This window comes from Myiozetetes cayanensis, unplaced genomic scaffold (assembly GCF_022539395.1).
Source record: "Myiozetetes cayanensis isolate MyiCay16 unplaced genomic scaffold, myiCay2020 scf9, whole genome shotgun sequence".
In the NCBI taxonomy this organism is placed as follows: domain Eukaryota; kingdom Metazoa; phylum Chordata; class Aves; order Passeriformes; family Tyrannidae; genus Myiozetetes; species Myiozetetes cayanensis.
This window is the reverse complement of record NW_026088185.1, coordinates 10884373-10903440: the sequence shown is the minus strand read 5'-3', so window position 1 is coordinate 10903440 and position 19068 is coordinate 10884373. Positions and strand designations below refer to the sequence as shown.

At 39.9% G+C, this 19068-nt stretch overlaps 2 protein-coding genes across 2 annotated transcripts in view; both read right to left on the bottom strand.

Annotated features, from left to right (window-relative positions):
* Window positions 1-14652, bottom strand: part of LOC126652773 (aldehyde oxidase 2-like) — a 42844-nt gene extending 28192 nt beyond the window's left edge. The window contains exons 1-12 of the mRNA XM_050339878.1: window positions 14599-14652; window positions 13005-13095; window positions 12136-12232; window positions 11266-11374; window positions 10168-10294; window positions 9176-9237; window positions 8614-8700; window positions 6016-6096; window positions 3803-3947; window positions 2642-2734; window positions 1629-1780; window positions 853-946 (exon numbers count right to left, since the gene is read on the bottom strand). Coding sequence (XP_050195835.1) covers window positions 853-946; window positions 1629-1780; window positions 2642-2734; window positions 3803-3947; window positions 6016-6096; window positions 8614-8700; window positions 9176-9237; window positions 10168-10294; window positions 11266-11374; window positions 12136-12232; window positions 13005-13095; window positions 14599-14652 — 1192 coding nt within the window. The remainder of the gene's footprint in view (window positions 1-852; window positions 947-1628; window positions 1781-2641; window positions 2735-3802; window positions 3948-6015; window positions 6097-8613; window positions 8701-9175; window positions 9238-10167; window positions 10295-11265; window positions 11375-12135; window positions 12233-13004; window positions 13096-14598) is intronic.
* Window positions 14653-16686: 2034 nt separating this feature from the next.
* LOC126652854 (aldehyde oxidase-like) overlaps window positions 16687-19068 on the bottom strand; it is a 41632-nt gene continuing 39250 nt past the window's right edge. Inside the window, exon 35 of the mRNA XM_050340012.1 lies at window positions 16687-18739. Coding sequence (XP_050195969.1) covers window positions 18689-18739 — 51 coding nt within the window. The 3' untranslated portion in view covers window positions 16687-18688. The remainder of the gene's footprint in view (window positions 18740-19068) is intronic.

The following is a 19068-nucleotide window of genomic DNA, read 5'->3' as shown; positions in this document are numbered from 1 at the left end:
TAGCCTTTGAGTGAAAGGCTAATCTAAGTTACATGATAGGTGCAATACATTTCTCTATGTGAATTCTGTAGGTCTCCATCACAGATAAAATATTGAGTAATTTATACTTTCTAGAAAATACATGTCTTTCAAATGCTAATAATATTCAGAAAATAAGGTATTTAGGTTTAAATACAGCTATTCTGTTTCTACTCAAAAGCTCTTCAGACTATTAAATCATTAAATCACAGTAACCTTTAAGAACTATTCAAGCACTGCAATGAGATGGGGAATCAGCCCTGTACATCTATAGTTCAAAGACAGTAGAAATGTTGCCAAGATTTTCCAAAGCTTTAGCTTGATTACTTCAAGCAATTTATACACATGTGTACACACACATGCATATCCACAAAAGTACTGGTGACTTCAGGAGAAATTTCTAGGCTCTAGAGGACGAACCAAAGTTTTTCTTAAAATGAAACAGGCATAAGCAATAAAAGCAAACAGCGTTGGAGTTACAAGACAGAGCTAAACTGCCTGATAAATGCAGCAATACACCCAAAGGCAGTGTAGAAAGGAGGCCTCTCTACCCATCAGGTGTGCTGACCTCATGTTCATGATACAGCCAGATGCTGTTTCCTTTTGTCTTGTGAACCACAAAGACAGTGTTTTCAACTGCCAGATCCTTTTTCCAAGTTAAAATGACAAGCAAATACCAGGATGATGTTCTCCATTCTCCTGAATATACCATTCTAATTCATCCAGGAGATGCACAGTAGTATTTAACTTAAAGACTGTTAACTGTAGACAAATTCTCTGTTGCAGTATTCTGTCCACCCAGCAAAGGTATTTGGCAGGGGGGGCAAAACTTACCTTCTGATGCCAAGTTGAGGACAGATTTGCCAACTGATAAGACTGGATTCAAGTCCCAGGATGATCCTCTGCTTACAATGTGTCCTCCTATAGACTTTAACGAAAAATGAGGTTATTTTTAGGCTTGTTCTTCTTACAAGAAACAGGGATCTGTATCATAATCCCATTTTATTCCATTAAAAGACCTGTTGGAAGAACTCATATTTGTTTTGTTCAATTTTAAATGAAGTTGTACCTTTGTACTTTTTAATGTGATTTAATCTATTGCTCCCTTCAAAAGCCCTTTCTCACATCATCTCTGTTGATAGAGACCAGGTTTACTTTTCTGCTGCCCAAAGGCGTGGCTGTTCCCTTGAATTTTCTTCCTTAAAGGAAGAAATAAGAGGTATTGCAGTAAGAGGATTTTAAATGAAAATCAGGGACAAGATCAGAGATGCCTAATACATGACAGGTAAACAGCCATGTGTTGATAGCCAAGTTAAAGTATGATTGGCTGCACTGCACAGCACCTTACCAGAGAACGTCCCTTTTCTTCTTTTCTCAGCCTCCTGCAGTTCTCTGCTCATCCACTGAGCGGGAATAGCAGAGTTTCTCTGTTATAGTTCTCTGGGTATTTGCCCCTGCTAACTCGCACAGGACTCCCAGTTATTTCACACCACATTTGTGACAGTAGTAACATCGTAGCCTTGTAAAGCACCATCCCAGCCTCGTCACTGACATTCCCACAGATCTGTCTGTAGCGATGTTTTATTTACTGTCACTTGCTGAATACACACTGCCATGCTCCTGATCTGTTCTCCAGCAAGAGTTCTCAGCTGCTGCAAGAGGGCTCGGTACGTTTTTGTTTTCTCTGCTGGAAGTTCGGTGACTGCCTTTGTTAGGATGTCTCTGAGCTGGGCCAAGCAGCAGGCAGCTCCTATTACTAGCCCTGAAATCGAATGAGTTTAAACAGTTTAATCATCATGCCACACAATAAATGCACTATATAGCTGATATGGCCTCTAAAGAACTGCTTCTGTACACAGCTCTTTGTCAGTGGGATGACAAAGAGAAAGATAGGAAGAGGGGTTTTATATTACATGCAATAAGAAATGCAAGTACTACTTGCTTATTCAGCAATAGTTCCCAGTATAAAGACATACCTGAAAAATACACATTGCATATTTGCACGTCCCTTTTTTGTGCCCTGTGTCCCCAAAGACATGAATAACAGTTGACTCATTAGGAGGAAGGATCACCAAATTGTTGGAGTCTTCCAAGACTGAGCTGCAAACACTCTATCACACTTCCAGCAGTATCAGAGAAGCCACTACCATGGACCTCAGTGAACACTGAAGTAGCCCAGCCACTCCAAAGAAAATCTTTATAGTCTTTCAGATTGGAAATTTATGCCTGAATATTTTGCGTTGAAAATCAAGCCCTAGCCTAATCAATACTCTATGGACTTTGTTAGACATATGGTTGTAATTGAAAGGCTCATGACCAGTTGAAAACAAAAATAAGGCTGACTTAGGGCCTTCCCCTCATGCTTGCTGTCTGCAGAAATTTGAGATTTGAACAAATATATATTCACAGAAGAGTTTAATAAATTATCTGTCACAATCAATCCATCATCTCGAGACCATAGGTGAGCTGGTATATTGATTCAAAAAGCTCAGTGAAATGAGACAAAAAACTCCAAAGATTCCCCACCAGTGAAAGTCAACGGTTCTTGCTGCTTCAGGTGTGAGACCCAAGTTAATTTAGTTGCCACTGTTTGTACCATAGCAGAGATAACCTGGAGACTTACCATCATTTGTGCTACTCACAACATGCATTTCTGAAATCCTAACAGGATGGAGAATGATTGGATGATAGGCACCACTGTGGTTTCTTTTGAGTCCTGAAAGGCAAAGTGTGACAGTATGGTTAGAGATGTGTTTAAAGAATTAACCATATTTCTTGACATGGAGACTGGAAAGTTCAAAACCACTGTAACTAAGTAGTTTCAAAGTCTTATAGGTTTTGTTATGCAGTATCTTGAGTATCACATTTTACTGGTTTTACCAGGCCCATCTGAAGTTTAAAGTCTAATATTGTCTTTTCTGGCTCCTGTTCCTCGCTCCTCTGGACTGGTTTGTGTTCCTTTCCCATATACTCAGATTTCACCTCTCATCTCAGAGCTATACACAATTCCATACATGCTTCATCATGTTTCTAGCTACTCACTCCACCTTTCTATAGGAGCTACACAATTTTTTTGCTTCCCTTGTTTTCTTCTTGTGCAATGTCTTTCTGATGACAATAAAGAGCTTTCCCTTGATGTAAAGGGACTTGAAGTGTTTAGACTTAAGAGATTTGCCATTTTGCCAAGTACTGCATCATGGGGGTATATTACTAAACAAATGTCATACCCTTCACTAGGCAATATACAGATACATAAAAGATCGAAAGGATTCTCTTAAGATCTGGGCCTTTATTGTCTTAACAGTGAAGGAAATATTCTTACCAAATTCATCCTGACAGATGCTCCCTCAAAACAAGTATACTGACAATTTATAAAACTAAAACCCTGCCACCCATAATAAGCAGAAATTAGCCAGTGCCTGGATATCATGCCCTGTTGTGGGCATTATTTATTTTGTGATGCTCGAGCTAACAGGGATGTGAAATGTTTGCCTCTCATCAGCACGAGTCCTTCCTTATTCACACAAATTGTGTCTCTGAGACCAAGGGTACTGAGGCAAGTTAGACAGCACAGATTCTAGGCTGGGGTGATGGCTGGTACTAGTTCTAACTTAATTACTGATTTGCTGCAAAAAAGTCATGGGAAATTACATTGGCCTAAATACTGAAGCACAATCATTGTGGCTACAAAATGCATTTAGGATCCCCAGAAGAGAAAATGCAGGATTATGTGCCTACTGCACAATGTAGGTCCTGTGTCAGAAGATCTTTTGTCCTTCCATACCCACACTGGTGTTCCCCACCACCAAAGGCGCCTTTGGATACTTGGCTTTCAGCTTCAGAAGCTCCTTCAGGCTAGGGGGAGAAATCCATGTTGTTCTTTTGCCATGGAAAATCAGAGTTGTTCTTTGCTGCTCTTGAGCCATTCTCTGTGGTGGAAAGGACAAAGATTTGGTAATTTTGGCTAAAGCCAATAAAACCATAAATGACCATATTGCTCAGTAGGACGCTGTGTTATAATAGTGAGACACTAGTGGGGCTTTTCATCTGAGGTTCCTGTTGTGCTGAACAGTGTGAGCTTTTATCATAATTATATTATTGCTCAAGAAACTGAGATGAGAATGAAGTAAATGACTTGGTAAGAGACACAGTAAACGAATGGTAGGAGATTAGTCTTAAGTTTCTTTCTCCTGCTCTGATGATTCTGAAAGACTCCCTTTGTATATGTTGTAAACAATAAAGCAGTGGGACTGGACTTCACGGGAAAATCAGGATGCCAAAATCTCACTGCGTATGTGACAGAATACAAGATGTATTCTTTTAGTCAGGGGGGATCAGTACATCCCCATTTGCTGAGAGTCGTGTATCTACTATACTAGACTCAGACTAGTTTCTGTAATAGGTAAAATGCTTTTGAAAATAAAAATACCTACTTTCCCATTTGTCTGCAAGGACTAGTCTTTTCAAAGATATTTTCTCCTTGCTATGGTTGATCAGAATTTACGTTTTTGTTAAAGTGTTTTTCCAACGCTTCCTATTTTACAAGACAATATACATTCTTTTTTTCTTTCATCCTTAGAATATCATATATCTTCTTTTCATATTTGCCATGTGGAATCATAATTACAAAATATGCAAAAGCAATCTCTGAGAAACATCTGATTTTGCAGACAATGCAATGAGCAAACAGACCAGTGCACAAGCCAGAAAACAGTTCCATCTATGGACTGGCCTTCTAGGTAAAAGACATACGTAAAACACAAAAAAGAACTATGTGTCTGTGGAAGTGATTATAATCTTACAGGTATGGGCACCTCGTGCAGCCTGGAGAAGCACTTCCCTTCTCCTGGCAGCTCAGTCTGAACACGTAGAGCAGATGATGGCATCTCCTTTCTGGCTGACCAGCTTTTTCAGCCAGCAGCACTTTAGCCAAGATCTTTAACCCAAGTACAAAATTTGCAAAATATTCACTTAATACTTGCATTCTTAAAGCATGAGTCTTTCCAAGACAGGTTAATAGCAGAAAAGCAAATTTGCTTTCCACTTCATAGTTTCATAAAGGAGCTTAAGCCTTACATAAGTGCATGTTCTGCACTGAGAGGCAATCATTAAATAATAAAGTTGCGCTCTATGACAAACGTTTACAAAGCCAAGTATCACACAGCAAACAGCATTCTATAGTACAGTGACAAACCAGAACTGTGCCATGCATTTTCAGAACTCAGATGGATTTTTGTGCCTCTAGGGTGGTTGTGTAATACCAGCACGAACTGCCCACGAATTGCAAAAGGAGTGCAAACAAGGAATTTCATAAGAAGCTGCTGAAACATGAGTGAGGATTAAAAAACTGCCTGGACCTGTCTGCTCAGATTCTGCTCAGTCTGATTTGGGTAAACCCCACCCAGCTATTTTCACACATCTCTTCTCTTGCCTCTGTCTGTGGATTATGGGCACTTTCCTCCTCCTCCTCTTTTCAAGTTTCCATCTGTCCTTCTGTGAGTTTCCAATAACTACTGCAATAAACCCTCTTCTTTTCTCTTCAAGTCATTTGCTTTTCCTATTGACCTGCATGTAAGTCAAGTCTCAGGTTGCTGGGGTCTGTTTACCAGCTGGAAGCAAACAATGACTTGAATCCAACAGAGACTACAAAACAGAAAGGATGGGAAGTTCGTTTGGGATCTTTCAAAGTAAATACTATATTCCACAAAAAAGCCAACTGGCCCAAAATAAAATGGTCCCAAGTAAGGAGCTCTTTTGGGAAATGTTGGTTCTGCAGAGGTAAACAATTTGCTTTTTAAATATGATCTATTTGTAATAATTACAACATGTGGATTATCCACATTTAAATGTCTCATTATTTGTGACTAAAACTAGTATTTTCTATTTATCTGAGGATAGATGTTTCACAAAACATAAAGTTTCACAAAAACATAAGGTTTTCAACAACTGTAGGAACTCAGTCATGCTTGCAAATTAACAAAAGTCAGTAAGGCCTACCATTAGTTCAGGAGGAAATATAAATTCCTGGGTTGGATCCATGGGTGGAAACTGTTCTGGACTGCACAGACCTGAAAGGATCTGCAAATAAATTGGGGTCGGGGAGGGGGAGGGGAGAGAGGAGAATGGACATATTAAGACTAAGTTGCAAGTCTTTGTCAACAGATGAGATTCTTTCCTAATGTGAGATAGAGTTTTGACACTTTTTAGACTGAGTTGTGTTCAAAAATTCAAGATTCCCAAATTGATTTCTAATCTTTAGTTCTGTTATATCTGTTCACAGACTACTCAGAAGACAGACTATCGTCAACCAGTCCCTCTCAAGCCTTTGCTGGAAATACATCAAGCTCCAAAAGAAAGATCTTCCAGTATTTCCTGGAACTGAAAATAAGAAATGTATTGCAGCACACTGGGTGCAATGTGTACTGTGGGAAGGTGCAGGGCTGGATGGTATGGTTATGTTCTATTCCTAACTGTGCCTGTTAAGGAGCTTTCTGACAGAGCTTGACATGACAACAGATAATGTCCATCTGATCAGAAAGAATTGTTTTCTGCTTTAGGAGAGCCTTATGCAAGGCTCCTCTCCAGCCGTGCATAAGCACTTCAAGAACTGAATGCTGACAGTGCACCATAAAAATCAGCATTTTCTACTTGTTCACAGCTGTCTTTTTTTCTGCAGAGCCCCCTGGTGAGGCTATCCATCTTCTGAGCTTTCAGAAGCTTACATAGAAGAAGACTGAATATGCTATATTAGCGGGACTAGTTCGTATTTTCTGTCTCACTGATTTATTTTTGGAATCAAAAATCCTGTCAAACCAGAGAGCAACAGGTCTCAAGTATACTGAATGGGAAAAAAAATTTGCATATCCTAGTCTGAAGTTTCTTATCCCTTCCCCAGTCAGTCATTATCTCTGGACAGATTGTGGCCTTGGTAACTATGAGATCCTGCTCTGGATGACTTAGTCTACTGATTGACTCCATTGACGAAATGGCAAAATAAATTCTGTGTCTGCCATGATCCTCATGATAGTTTGGCAGCAGATATTTGCCTTGGATGAGAGCAACTATGAGGAATGCAAATCAGGGAAAGCCAGATAAGAGCACACCCAAAGGAAGAGTTGTTTTGTAATTGGCAACTACTGCATTTCCAGACTTGTGCTTCAAACAACCTCGGCAGCAGCTCACCAACAATTTTCAGTTCTTAAAGGGGCAGAGGCAACACACAGGGGCACAAATGTCCGCATATCCAGTCACGCTCCTTGGAGCTCTACAGTTTTTCACTGTCAAAACAAGTTTTCCTCCATTCACCCAAGACATTTTGCTTTATAGATTTCTTAATGATTTTCAGTCAGAGAAAACTCATGTAAGGAATTAAAATCTTCCTTCTGGTGCAAAAGTAGTGCACTATGGCCTCTTCTTACAGGTGGATGAAGAGAAGACAACAAGTTCTGTGATGCACTGAGGGAATGGAGGATCTTTCTGAAGCAGAATCCTCCTTATGTGTATTGGAGTTCCCGTAGGATCCCTTACACATAATAATTGTGGAATCTTTGCCAGGACAAACACAAATAAGGTGATTGTGATTTTACAATGCACATATGTAGAATAAAACAACATGTATTTTGAAGCAATACCAATATATCAGTTGCTATACAACAGAGGAGAATGAGACACTTCCCTCAAGATCTTGGAGCCATTAGCAACACAGTAATGCTTATGAAAGGCTTAATAAGTACACACTGACACCAAACAGCAATAGTTTTGTTTCATCTTCAGAAATTCAGATTTGGTGCCTCAAGCACAGAGAAACAAGCTGTGCTGGTGGTTGCCAAACTTCTGCTACGGGAGTTCAATTCCACATCAAGAGCAGCTTTTTCAAAGACAGTTGTCTCTGACCAACAGTTTTCTTCCTCACACATAAAAAACCAGACATAAATGTTTAACATTGAGATCCACACTCTCACTGGAAAATGTCACTAAACAGGTAAGCTGTATGAGGAGCAGCTGAGTGCACTCAGTCTGTTCAGCCTGGAGAGGAGGAGACAGAGGGGAAACCTCATTGCAGTTGTAACTTCCTCATGAGGGGAAGAGGAAGGGCAGGCACTGATCTCTTCTCTGTGGTGAGTGACAGAACCTGAAGGAATGGCCTGAAGTTGTGTCAGAGGAGGTTTAGGTTGAATATTAGAGAAAGGTTCTTCCCCCAGAGGGTGGTTGGGCACTGGAACAGCTCCCCAGCTGTGGTCACAGCACCAAGCCTGACAGAGCTCAAGAAGCATTTGGACAATGCTCTCAGGCACACGGTGTGACTGTTGGGGAGGGTCCTGTGCAGGGCCAAGGACTGGACTCGATGATTCTTGTGGGTCCCTTCCAACTTGGCATATTCTGTAATTCTGTGTTTCTAATAACACAGATAATAACAATGCAGATACGCTTGTGCTACCTTTCTGCAGCAACAAGAGCAGAGAGCCTGGAGTTCAGTCTGCTCTAAATATCCAAAGATAGAAAAGTAGCTGCTGCCATAGTTCAAGATGACCCCTTCCTACAAATCTGACAGTGCAAACAGGAGTTAACAAGGAAAAAAAATCTATTGTAACTTACCTGACCCCCTGTAGAAGATGAACAGACACATTCCTCCTGATCCAAGCAACATTGTCCAGTTCCTCTGAGTTGGCAGCATGATGGTTCCTAAAGAAATCATATTCTATTATATAAAAGCAATGAGGTAGCTTCATGATTTATTTGTAAATTAATGTTTTGATGCTTCCTGTTCCAAATCAGATTTGTTAAGCCATTTGAAGTTGCTGCAGGAGACCTCTTAAACCACAGAACCCCTAGGAGTGAGTTCCCTTTGGATACCCAAGTATCCATGAAGTAAATGGAAAAAATCAAAATTACTTCAGTGGTGTTTAGATCAAGCCATTGTAACTGATGCAAAGGATTTTCACTCCATTGCAAGGGTACGTGTAAACCAAAAGTCAGTGGAGGCTGTAAGTTCTTGTCACATTTGAAAACTAAAAGAGACAGATTTTCCAAAGGCTCAACCAAAAGAAGAATTTTCAAATCATGCAAGATTCCAGGCAGGTAATTCATAGAAGCTCAGCCTTTTCAGATACCAAAACCTCTCCCAAAATAAGAAACACATTTGAAAATACTGACCTACCCTAGCAAAAGATGTGTAGCTGTCTATAATTGGCCTGTATCCCGTGCAACGGCACAAATTACCTGAAATAAACCATATGATAATCAATCATAACTAACCACAACAGTGTTTGAGAGCACCAGCATAATTGGGAATGGTCTGGCATCAAACCTGCAGATATGAAATGCTGAAATTTATGTCCCTGTGCTCAAATGGGCAAAATCACTTATGTAAAAATAAGAAATATTACTCCAATAGTGATTATATTATTAAAATTTATTTTAAAGGCCATTTCCAATAATAATAATATTTACTTTTAATGAATGCACATAAAAAAATCAAATTATGAAAAGCATCCAAAAGTAAATACTACAATTACTACAGAGTTTGGGTTTTACAATCAAATCCAGAATCTACTGCCATCCATCACTATTGTGATTTTCATATACAGTTAGAAGAAGTAACAAAATCTCTACTGGAATTTCTGGTATTTCCCTCATGAAATCAAAATCTTCTGGTGGGAGGGGTTAATTACCTTGGAGCTATAGGAGTGCTAGCAAACCTGGCACTTGAAAGTGAGTTGAAGTAGCTTTGCTATTGTGGTAAATGTTGCTTAAAGAGTAAGACTTTATTGTATTACTCAGTACAATATGAGTCTTTTAGTATATTATACCTATATCTTTCAGTATATTATACTTATTCTTTCAGTATATTCACTGTAAAACTGTACTCCTGCTGCACTATATGGAGGCTGCTGGTGCAGGCAGTTCTAAATGCAGGGATTTTCAGAAACATTTCTGCAGTGCTAAATGCCACTGGGTATCCCTTCAGAAGCCTTTGGTGTGAACCATCCTTTTTATGATTTTGAGATGTCTTTAAGCCATTATGGCTATATGAGAGTACCATCCACTACCATCATCTACTGCTCTTTGAGTTAAATCATACTTATGACCGTGGCAATCAAATATGTATCCTTTCATTATACTTTTGACAATTTACTGCCTGAAACTTACCATCCAGAGCAGAAATAATCTGCTCCGTGGAAGGTTCTGGGTGGTTTCTCAGTAAGGCATACATGGACATCACCATTCCAGGGGTGCAGAAGCCACACTGGGAGCCGTTGCATTTGGCCAGCCTTTCCTAGAACAAAACAGAACAATCCAGGATACGGCTTCACTGACTTTCTGAATAGCCATCTTCAGGTATGTCATCTACCAGCGGTAGGATGGTAGCAGCATTTTCACTATCCCAAATTCCCAGAGCAATCACCTAGTTAAAGGATAATACTTGCTCCAGTTTAGACCCTCATGATCCTAATTATCGGAATAGAATAAGGCCTGAGACTTTCCGTTTAGACATTAATCATACATTAGGTATTTCTAACCAAGAAGGGTACAACACAGAACATCTCCTCAACCAGAGCTTCAGCACAGACCAGCCACAGAGTCACAACTCTTGGAAAATAATATTGAGAGAAAAAGAGAATGTTCAGAAAACATTCTTAAATCTATGTGGTCAGACTGATTTTCAGGGAGCCACAGTGGAGGAAATAAAGAGCTGACCTAATCCAAGGGAAATCTCTGGCACACAGATCAAATAAGTCTAATTTATTACCTGTCAGTGTGGTTGCCAGTTGCAATCATTCATCCCATACTACACATATGCACAGTGTTGTCCTCAGTGAGATGGCCAGAGGCCATGCTGGTGACTAAATGAACTGATTGATGCTCTTCATCCTTTCCCATCCCCTTCTGAAAGCTGGCATCCTACATGGCATATGCTTGGATAGCCCTATAGCCCTGGCATCCCACACAGCATGAGCTTGGATAGTCCTGTGTTGTGGAGATTGTGCTCTGCTCCCTGTAGTACATTAGGAGGAGCTCCTTCCATGTTCCATACAGGGCCAACCACAACCCAGCAATTGTTGTATTAGTTCCCCAAAACACCTGTTCATCTAAAAATCTCAGGCAACATTCAGTTTCTAGAAAACCTTCAGACACTTTGCATTGCACAGGCTCACAGCACCTTCTCACAGATCCCAGTTTTGTTACAGACATAGGACAGGACAATCTCATAATCCTGCAGCCTTACACAGCCCAGCTTACTCTCACCTGAACTGGATGAATCCTGGTTTTTATGCTTCCAAGCCCTTCCACAGTAATGACAGCAGCACCATGCAGTGAACACATGGGGAGAAGGCAGGAGTTGGCAGGACGATGTCTTTGAGATGTGAAGGAGAACTGTGGTGTTAAACAGCTTTGTCATGTGGGTCCATGGAGGATGGAACAAAGGATACACACTCCAGCTAATCTAGAAATGCTCTGACTTCTGATGTCAGAAAGACATGGGGAGAAGGATACAAAGCATACAAAATCCTGCACTTGGACCATTACAGTATGCATCCTGCTCCTAGAGCTGGCACTTAGGCTTTAAGTAATAAGCTGTTCTAATTAAAGAAGTGGAAGGTTTAGTTAAAAGACAAAAAACCAACCAACCTACATATTTTGTTAAAACCCAAAGTCCAGGGCCAGCTGTGATGGAAGTCTGGCACAGCACTTCTAATGGAACAAAGTTTCAAGAGTCAGGGCCAGGGAGAGATAAGGCAGAACTTCAGTCTATTGCTGAAGTCCTTGGAGATTTTATCAGTGATTATGTGAAACACATAGTGAGGGTTTATTAGAAGTGGCATAGCCTCAAATAAGCACAAAGGACTTAGGAGAGGCAGATGACAAAAGGCCTGTTGAAATCTCAAATCATAAAGAACTCAGTCTAAAACATCATTTTCCCAGAAAACTAGGGGTTTTGGTGTTGAGTTTTTGTTTTGATTTGTTTTTTGTTTTGGTTTGGTTTTTTTTCAAATATTGGAGAGGATCTAAATCTCTGTTACTGTGTCATCAGGAGGTCAACCCTGTAATTTCCCAGTGAATGTCAGTTTTCTCAAGACCCTAAATTACTGTTTTCAAATATCAGCACCAGGATACTGTATCAGCTTGGCAACAGGATCATACGTGGATATCATCACAGTGCAGGCACCACAGCCTCCTACTCCACAGCCATATTTTGTACCTGAAAGACGGACTGCAAAGGAGACTGTTAAAGAAAAAAATTACCACATTCAAAAGATATTTTTTCTTTATGTTCTTCTGAGTTTCCCTTGTGTTATCTGCATGTGTAGAACTGGAGGGTACTCCCCTGTAAGAGGGATGGGTTGAGTAAATACAGCAATAGGCTTTCTTATTAGCCTTACTCACAGCACTTTCCTAATCAGTGCACAAAATTGTCTGTATCTTGTGTTTGCAAAACGGTATCAGCAGATCTCAGTGCGTTTCCAGAGCTGCTTCCAGAACATCCAAGGGGAACAGTGATTTTAAATGGAGCACAGAACCCAGGTGCACACACCTAAACCCTGCCTGGAAGGACTCCTTCCATTATGTGCCCCAGCACGAAGGCTCCACACTCAAACCACATCTTCTTGCAGTGCCCTGCAGTCCAGTGGAATCTGCCATTTCCTTTCATCATTTCCCTTCACTTGCTTAACTTTAGAAGCTGCATAGCAACTTCTCAGCTGGGATAACTGTCAACAGAGTCCTGACAGCAGTTAGCAACCTGAAGAGCCTCAAATGACAAAATAAAAGTAATAAGATAATAAAATGAGCTTATATAAAACTCTCTGAAGGACAACGTTATACCTGTATAACTAGCACACACAGTGCACATGCAGCACTGGATTGCTCTGCTGAGGACAAATGCAAGGCAAATTTTGTTATTTCTACTTATTGTTCTGTTTCCACTGGTTCCCAAAGAAAAGTGAAACAATCTTAATCCTAAATTGCATAATTTTCAGACTTATAGAACTCAAAGGCAAAGTTCAAAAAAAGGATATGCTTCTTTCTTAGATAATACAGCAGCAATTCTTCAGGCTCTGCCTGCCTTTCTATTACCTATGTTATGAAATTACAAAAAAAAAAAAAAAGAGATTATAGGTTAGAGAGGAATCTAATATAATCATCTCACAGGGATTAACTATGATGTTGAAATGCAGTGATTGAGGATTAGTGTGGAGCGTTTGTTTAGCAACAGGATGCTGTCACTTGATCATAATCTGCAGATGAATAAATGAACGGGTCAGACAATGTTGGTCAGATATGTTAAATAATTGCTTGCTCAGAGAACTGAAAGGGAAGAGAGGTTAAGTAAGCACTTGAAGAGACAAGAATAGAAGGAAAAGTGTGTTTGGCCTTGATCCTTTGTTGATTCCTAACAGTGTGAATGAGAAACCCCTTCATTTTAAATCCATGGATTGTGCATGCGAAAATTCTGTGTAATTTTACCTCCTTGAAGTTGATATTAACCCCTTCAATTGCAGAGACCCCTTAGCATAACAGCAGAGGAAGATCTCAGTGTAAGAAGAGCAAGAAGGATACATATCTAAGTATATTTTCAATCTAATGAAGTTTAATGTGTATGAGTGGGTTTATGCAGACCTTGCTTCAGCCTTGTCTCAAGAATGTTGCTGTACCATCAGCACGTTTGAACTTGGTGGAGACAAGAAAACACAAACAACTTTGAAAAAAAGTGTTAGGACCCATTGCTGCAGAATGACCAGAGATTGAACCTCAGGCTTCTCTCAACAATTCTGCTTTATCAGCAGCATGCTCCAATTTACCAGGTGCAAACCAACATGGACTAGTTCAGGAATTTATGCAGAAATGTGGAGTGAAATAAGGTTTCAGGGTATGTCTTTAAGCTCAGTTGGCATGTAATGACAGATAAAACATAACAGACAGAAAGAGGCTGAAGCACTTTTCCTTAATTCACCTGGTCAAATAAAAGCCAGTACCATCTCTCTAGAGTATAAGAGTGTTGACCAAACAACTGAAAAATATCTCTAGAAAAACAGATGGCAAGGTCGGTTAGCTGATCTGGTTCTTTTAACAAACAAATAAATTTCCCTCCTTTTAGTTTATATTATATTTTGTGTGACATTTTTGCTAATAGAACTTCTAATTCACTTGACCTGCTAAGTAAGAAAACGTGACAAAATGTCTTAGAAAATGAAATGCGAGCTTTTGGCATCAAGAACAGAAAAAAATTAGCTACCTCTCTTCCTTGAGTGAATTACTGAAATTGCATTAGTAATCTGCATATTCTTTTACTAGACAGGCACTTACTTCAACTACATCAACTTTAGGAGTGCATTAATAAAAAATTTTAGTAAACAGATAACTATTTTTAATTCTAAAAATCTGTATTATGAGAAGTGATACAAAGTCACTCACATTCAGTGAAAACCATGGGAGAAAGCAGGATATTATTAGGAAAATCAAAGACAAGAGACAATTATCCATGAATAAACTGTTGCTCCATAATAACAGTTTCCTGACTGTGAACAGTAAATATTAAAGCCATGCTGTTCAGAAAAGAAAAAACATTTAGAAACTTACCTTCCTGCCATTCACAAAAAAGACAAGTTCATCTGATTGTTGAGGGTGAGTCATGCTGTTGCATCAAAATCTGAAAAATAAAGCTTTACACATCAAGAGAAATTAATTAAATGCTATATGGTCCCCAAGGTCGGCTGAGTTTGCCTTGTCCTGAAAAGTTTAATTTGATGCTCAGTCTCAAAATAAGCAGGTGGGGAGGAGCCAGTGCACTGTATATTGTTTTTCAACAACTAAAGCATGGTCAGATGCCAACACTCCACCTCCTACTCCCCACCCCAGCTCTTTCCTGGCGACTTGAAATAATCTGGGATGAATCTGAGCCCCTCTAATTCAAACTGTAACCTAAGAGATAACTGCAAGTGGGTACTTCTGGTCTGAGTTAAAGCTGCCAGGCCTCTTTATTTCACACTATCCAGTGAATTTAGAATACATAGGCATGTGTGATGCAAGAACCCAGGACAAGCAATATTACCCATTTCTGGGGGGTGTCAGATGCAAAGCTGTGGAGCTGTGGTTCTCAGTTAGCTTGACCCGAACTATCTATAATTTTTTATCTTCAAAGTGACCAAGTTGTAATGAAATCAACATTACTACTATACACACATTTAAAATTTCCTTCTGGTTGTCTCTGTGCCATGCCAGCTCTATGCCCTGACTGCCGTGTCCTTAAAGAGAGAAATCCCAAATACTGATTTGGAGTTCTAGATTCTCATCCATTTCTCTGTGTGCATGTCCAAGAAACAAGGTCATTAATCTTTAAATGCCTTATTACAGCTGTTCTTCTTTTTCTTTTTAAAGGGGAATTATGTATATGTCTTTCAAAAACCTCCATTTATGTATTTGTCTTCTGTTTCATTTGCCTTTTTCACATTTTCCAGCTAAGGTGTCAGCATTTCATTCAGAGTCAGTGTAGGCTTGCAGGACAAAGAAGTCAGTCCTTCTTACACTCCCCAATAGAAGGCAGAAAAAATTATTCTCAGCAGAGATATGCTGTGCTTTTGTGTTTGAGCCCCTCATCTATGCCCGAGAGCTGCAACAACACAAGCACTGAAGCCATGTCAGTCACCAGGTCCCTGCAGGCAGATGGGTCCTGCCAGCTGCAGCACCGGTGTGGTATTCCATGTGGTGCAGGTGTGACAATGCAGTTCAAAGGCCTGAGAACAGAAAGAACCAGACCAAATACTTGATTTTGGCAGAACAGTATCTATTTAGAGACTACTAACTCTCCAAACCAGAACCTAGTATTTATATTAGGTGTTTAAGCTTACACCACACAGAATGGGACTGCTGAGGGTGAACGGTTATAGAAACACTTCTCTCATGAAGAAAATTAGTAGAAAGGGTTCTTCTCAACCATCTCCAGTTTGGGTGTAACTGTGCAGTTACAGTGCACAATAATGTGTCAATACCCATCCAGTATGTCAGTGCTTTTGGAGCCCCAACATTTCTGCTTATTTATCTCCCAGTATAGTCCAAGAAAATTCCTTTCATAATATCCCATGCAGCTATAGTATCATGTACCAGGATGGTTAATTGCTGATATTTCTAGCTTCCATGCAGTTTTTCAAACACCTAAAAGCCAGCAAACAGCTTTATATGTTTGGACCCAAAATAAACAATGACCCATATTTGCTACATGTATAGAATTTACTAAGACAACTGGACAACAGTGCCACTTGTAAAGAGGCAGGGAGGAACCTTTGTTACTAATGACTGAAATACTGACAAGCAGACAAGATCTGCACTGCAAACAACAAAGTGCTGGTTTAGAACATGATGAGTCCTTGGAGTGCAAACCTCTCAGCACTGCAAGTGTTGCCTGTGAAGGTTGGGCAATGATTTTGGAAGATTTGACTTGTCTGGAACTAACCAGCACCTGTGTTGATACATAGGATAACAATAGAAAATGTAGCTTCCCCCCAGTTCAGCAGACCTATGGGCTCCCTGCTTCAGCATATTCCAGAGTTTATACGTATTTTTTGGCTGTTATTGACATGTGGGGTTGGGAACTGTCATTGACAAACCTGCACAGTGAAACTAAGAAGATGTTTCAAATCAGAAAAACGAATTGTGGCAGCAGCATTCACATTTAATTTGATTTATTGATCTTCTAACAATAAATAAAAGCCAAAGTAATACAAAGAAAGTGAAGAAAAAGAAGTAAAAACCAATAAGGCTTCAGTTGCCTAAATCACACTTTCAGTGGCACTTCAGATGATTATTACCTGCTTGACCTCCAGTTGCTATATCATATCTTCCAGTCCTGTGCTCTCCTCTGCCTCTGCTGTCTGATCATATCTAAGACGGTTTGGACAGCTATGTTTAAGCAGCTGCATTTCACCTACTCAGTGGTTACAGAGAGACAAATTGAAGCAATAACGATTTCATACCTTAGTAGTCAATGCAAAAGCTGTTTTAAGCTACTGACTTGATTTCTGTCACAGATACAGTATCAACTTGTAAAAGGGACATAAGGCAAGAAGAAAAATTGTGGAAAACTGAGAGGCAGTGAAATAATAAGAGCCTGCAGGCTGACATGTCAAACGAATTAAAGCCATTTACTTCCAGTAGAAATGGCAGTCATCATAGTGTTGGAGCAAGGTGACCTGTGAGTGGAAGAGCAATACCCATGCTTAGCAAGGAATAACTGATGCAGAGTTCACTGAAACCACACAGTGAACATATAAACTACTGATTTTCCCATTTCTGCTTTATTTTTAAAGAATCTGCTGCAATTTTTCAGGTGCTACTTTAGGTAACTTTAGTAGACTCACTAAAAAAGTGAAGTGTTTTGCCTATGCAAGGATGCACCCCAGATCAAAGCCTCAAGTGCAAATGCCATGGAGATTTGTGTATTTGTGTGTATGCACATTCAGAACTGAAATCTTGCCTTTGCACTCAAAGAGCAGGAAAGGCCAAAGTTTTCAATGAGTTCAGTATTTTGGATTCTGATGCTGAAAACTGAATATTGTGACTGGAGCTTTCATAACTTGAAAGTTATTTCTTGGTCTCACCATAGGTTATGACCATTAACATACTTCAAATGTATTAACACCAGAATTTTTGTTACTATTTGACACAGTGTTGCTTTATATTTTCCTATTTTCTCCAGGTGCTGCTGCTCGGGTGTGGCCTAATCCCATTGCATGATGACAGCATTAGATGATTGATCTTTGCAGAACGTCTTTGGATCTCATTATGGTTTTTTCTATTTTCTTTCTTTCAGGAGTGGCCAAGAGTGGGAGAAAGCTCTTAACTGTGCTTTCATGGCTTAATACACTCCTAAGTACAGGACTAAGCACTAGTTAAGAATCCTTTCCAGAGACAGGTTTATCCAGTCTCCCATTCAAAGCACACTGAACTCCATGACAGTTTTTCCATTAAGTTCAGAGGCTCTTGGCTTGCCCCGTGAGAAAAAGAAAGCTTCTGGTGGAAATTACAATGAAGCGACTGCCAACTTTTGGAATAAAATTCATGTCCTATATATGTAGGTCAACTTGCCTGGCACAGCGAAAGAGAATCATCACTCTTGGTTCTTGCGTGCTCTTGACACAAAGATGTCTGTGCCAAAAGAATCTAAAGTAGCTTTACTACAAGTTAGAGCATCACCTCTGATCAAAAAGGGACTGAATCCAATAAGTTCTGAGTCTTCGACAAAGATCTCTGTGCTCACACTCCACTGCAAGACTCAGATGTATATTAGAAAATTAGCTGAAGCCATTACAAAATCATTTATCATATGAAGTGACTGGGTGTAATAAGTCACAATAAGTTACCTAGTGTACCTTTATACTTCATCTTAATTTTGCTTTCCTACAGCATTTGAGTTGTGCTGTTCAGTAGACCTTTCGTGTTGAATATATATCCTTCAAATGGAGAAGATGTATTTCTTGCAACTAAATGCAGTGATTTAAGTGAAATACAGTAATATACTGGAGGAAGAATGAAGGTAAGGATAGAAGACATAAAGTGCAAATTTTTGGTAGCTGATTCTATTCTGAAAATATGAAAATGAGAAAACATATGTATCTGTGTGTTGGTTAGTGTGTCTTGGAGCAGCAAATCAGTTTTCCATTCCGGTCTTTGTCATTCACACAGATGTGGCCTGAAGAGCGGAGGATGCAGCTTCATTGTTTGCCATCTAAGAGACAAGCAAGAAATGACAAGAGTGACTTTACTTGACTGGCAAACTCCCAGTATTGCCCTTATCAGCTGCTTCCAAGTCACTCAGCAGGGTATTATATAGGAGACACCTACACAGGGTGGCTGGAAGGAAGGTCAGTAATAACAGGGGGCAGGGCTAAACAGAGATGGAGAAGGTCCCTGCACTGGGGGACCTCACCTCCTGCCAGTTCCTGCAAAGACAGTAAGCCCACAAACCGACTGACTCAGGGGCCAGTGGTGCCTCACCACAATCACAGAAATACTATGGGAGTAATCTGTGAATGAGAGCTCAAGAGTTTCCATAGC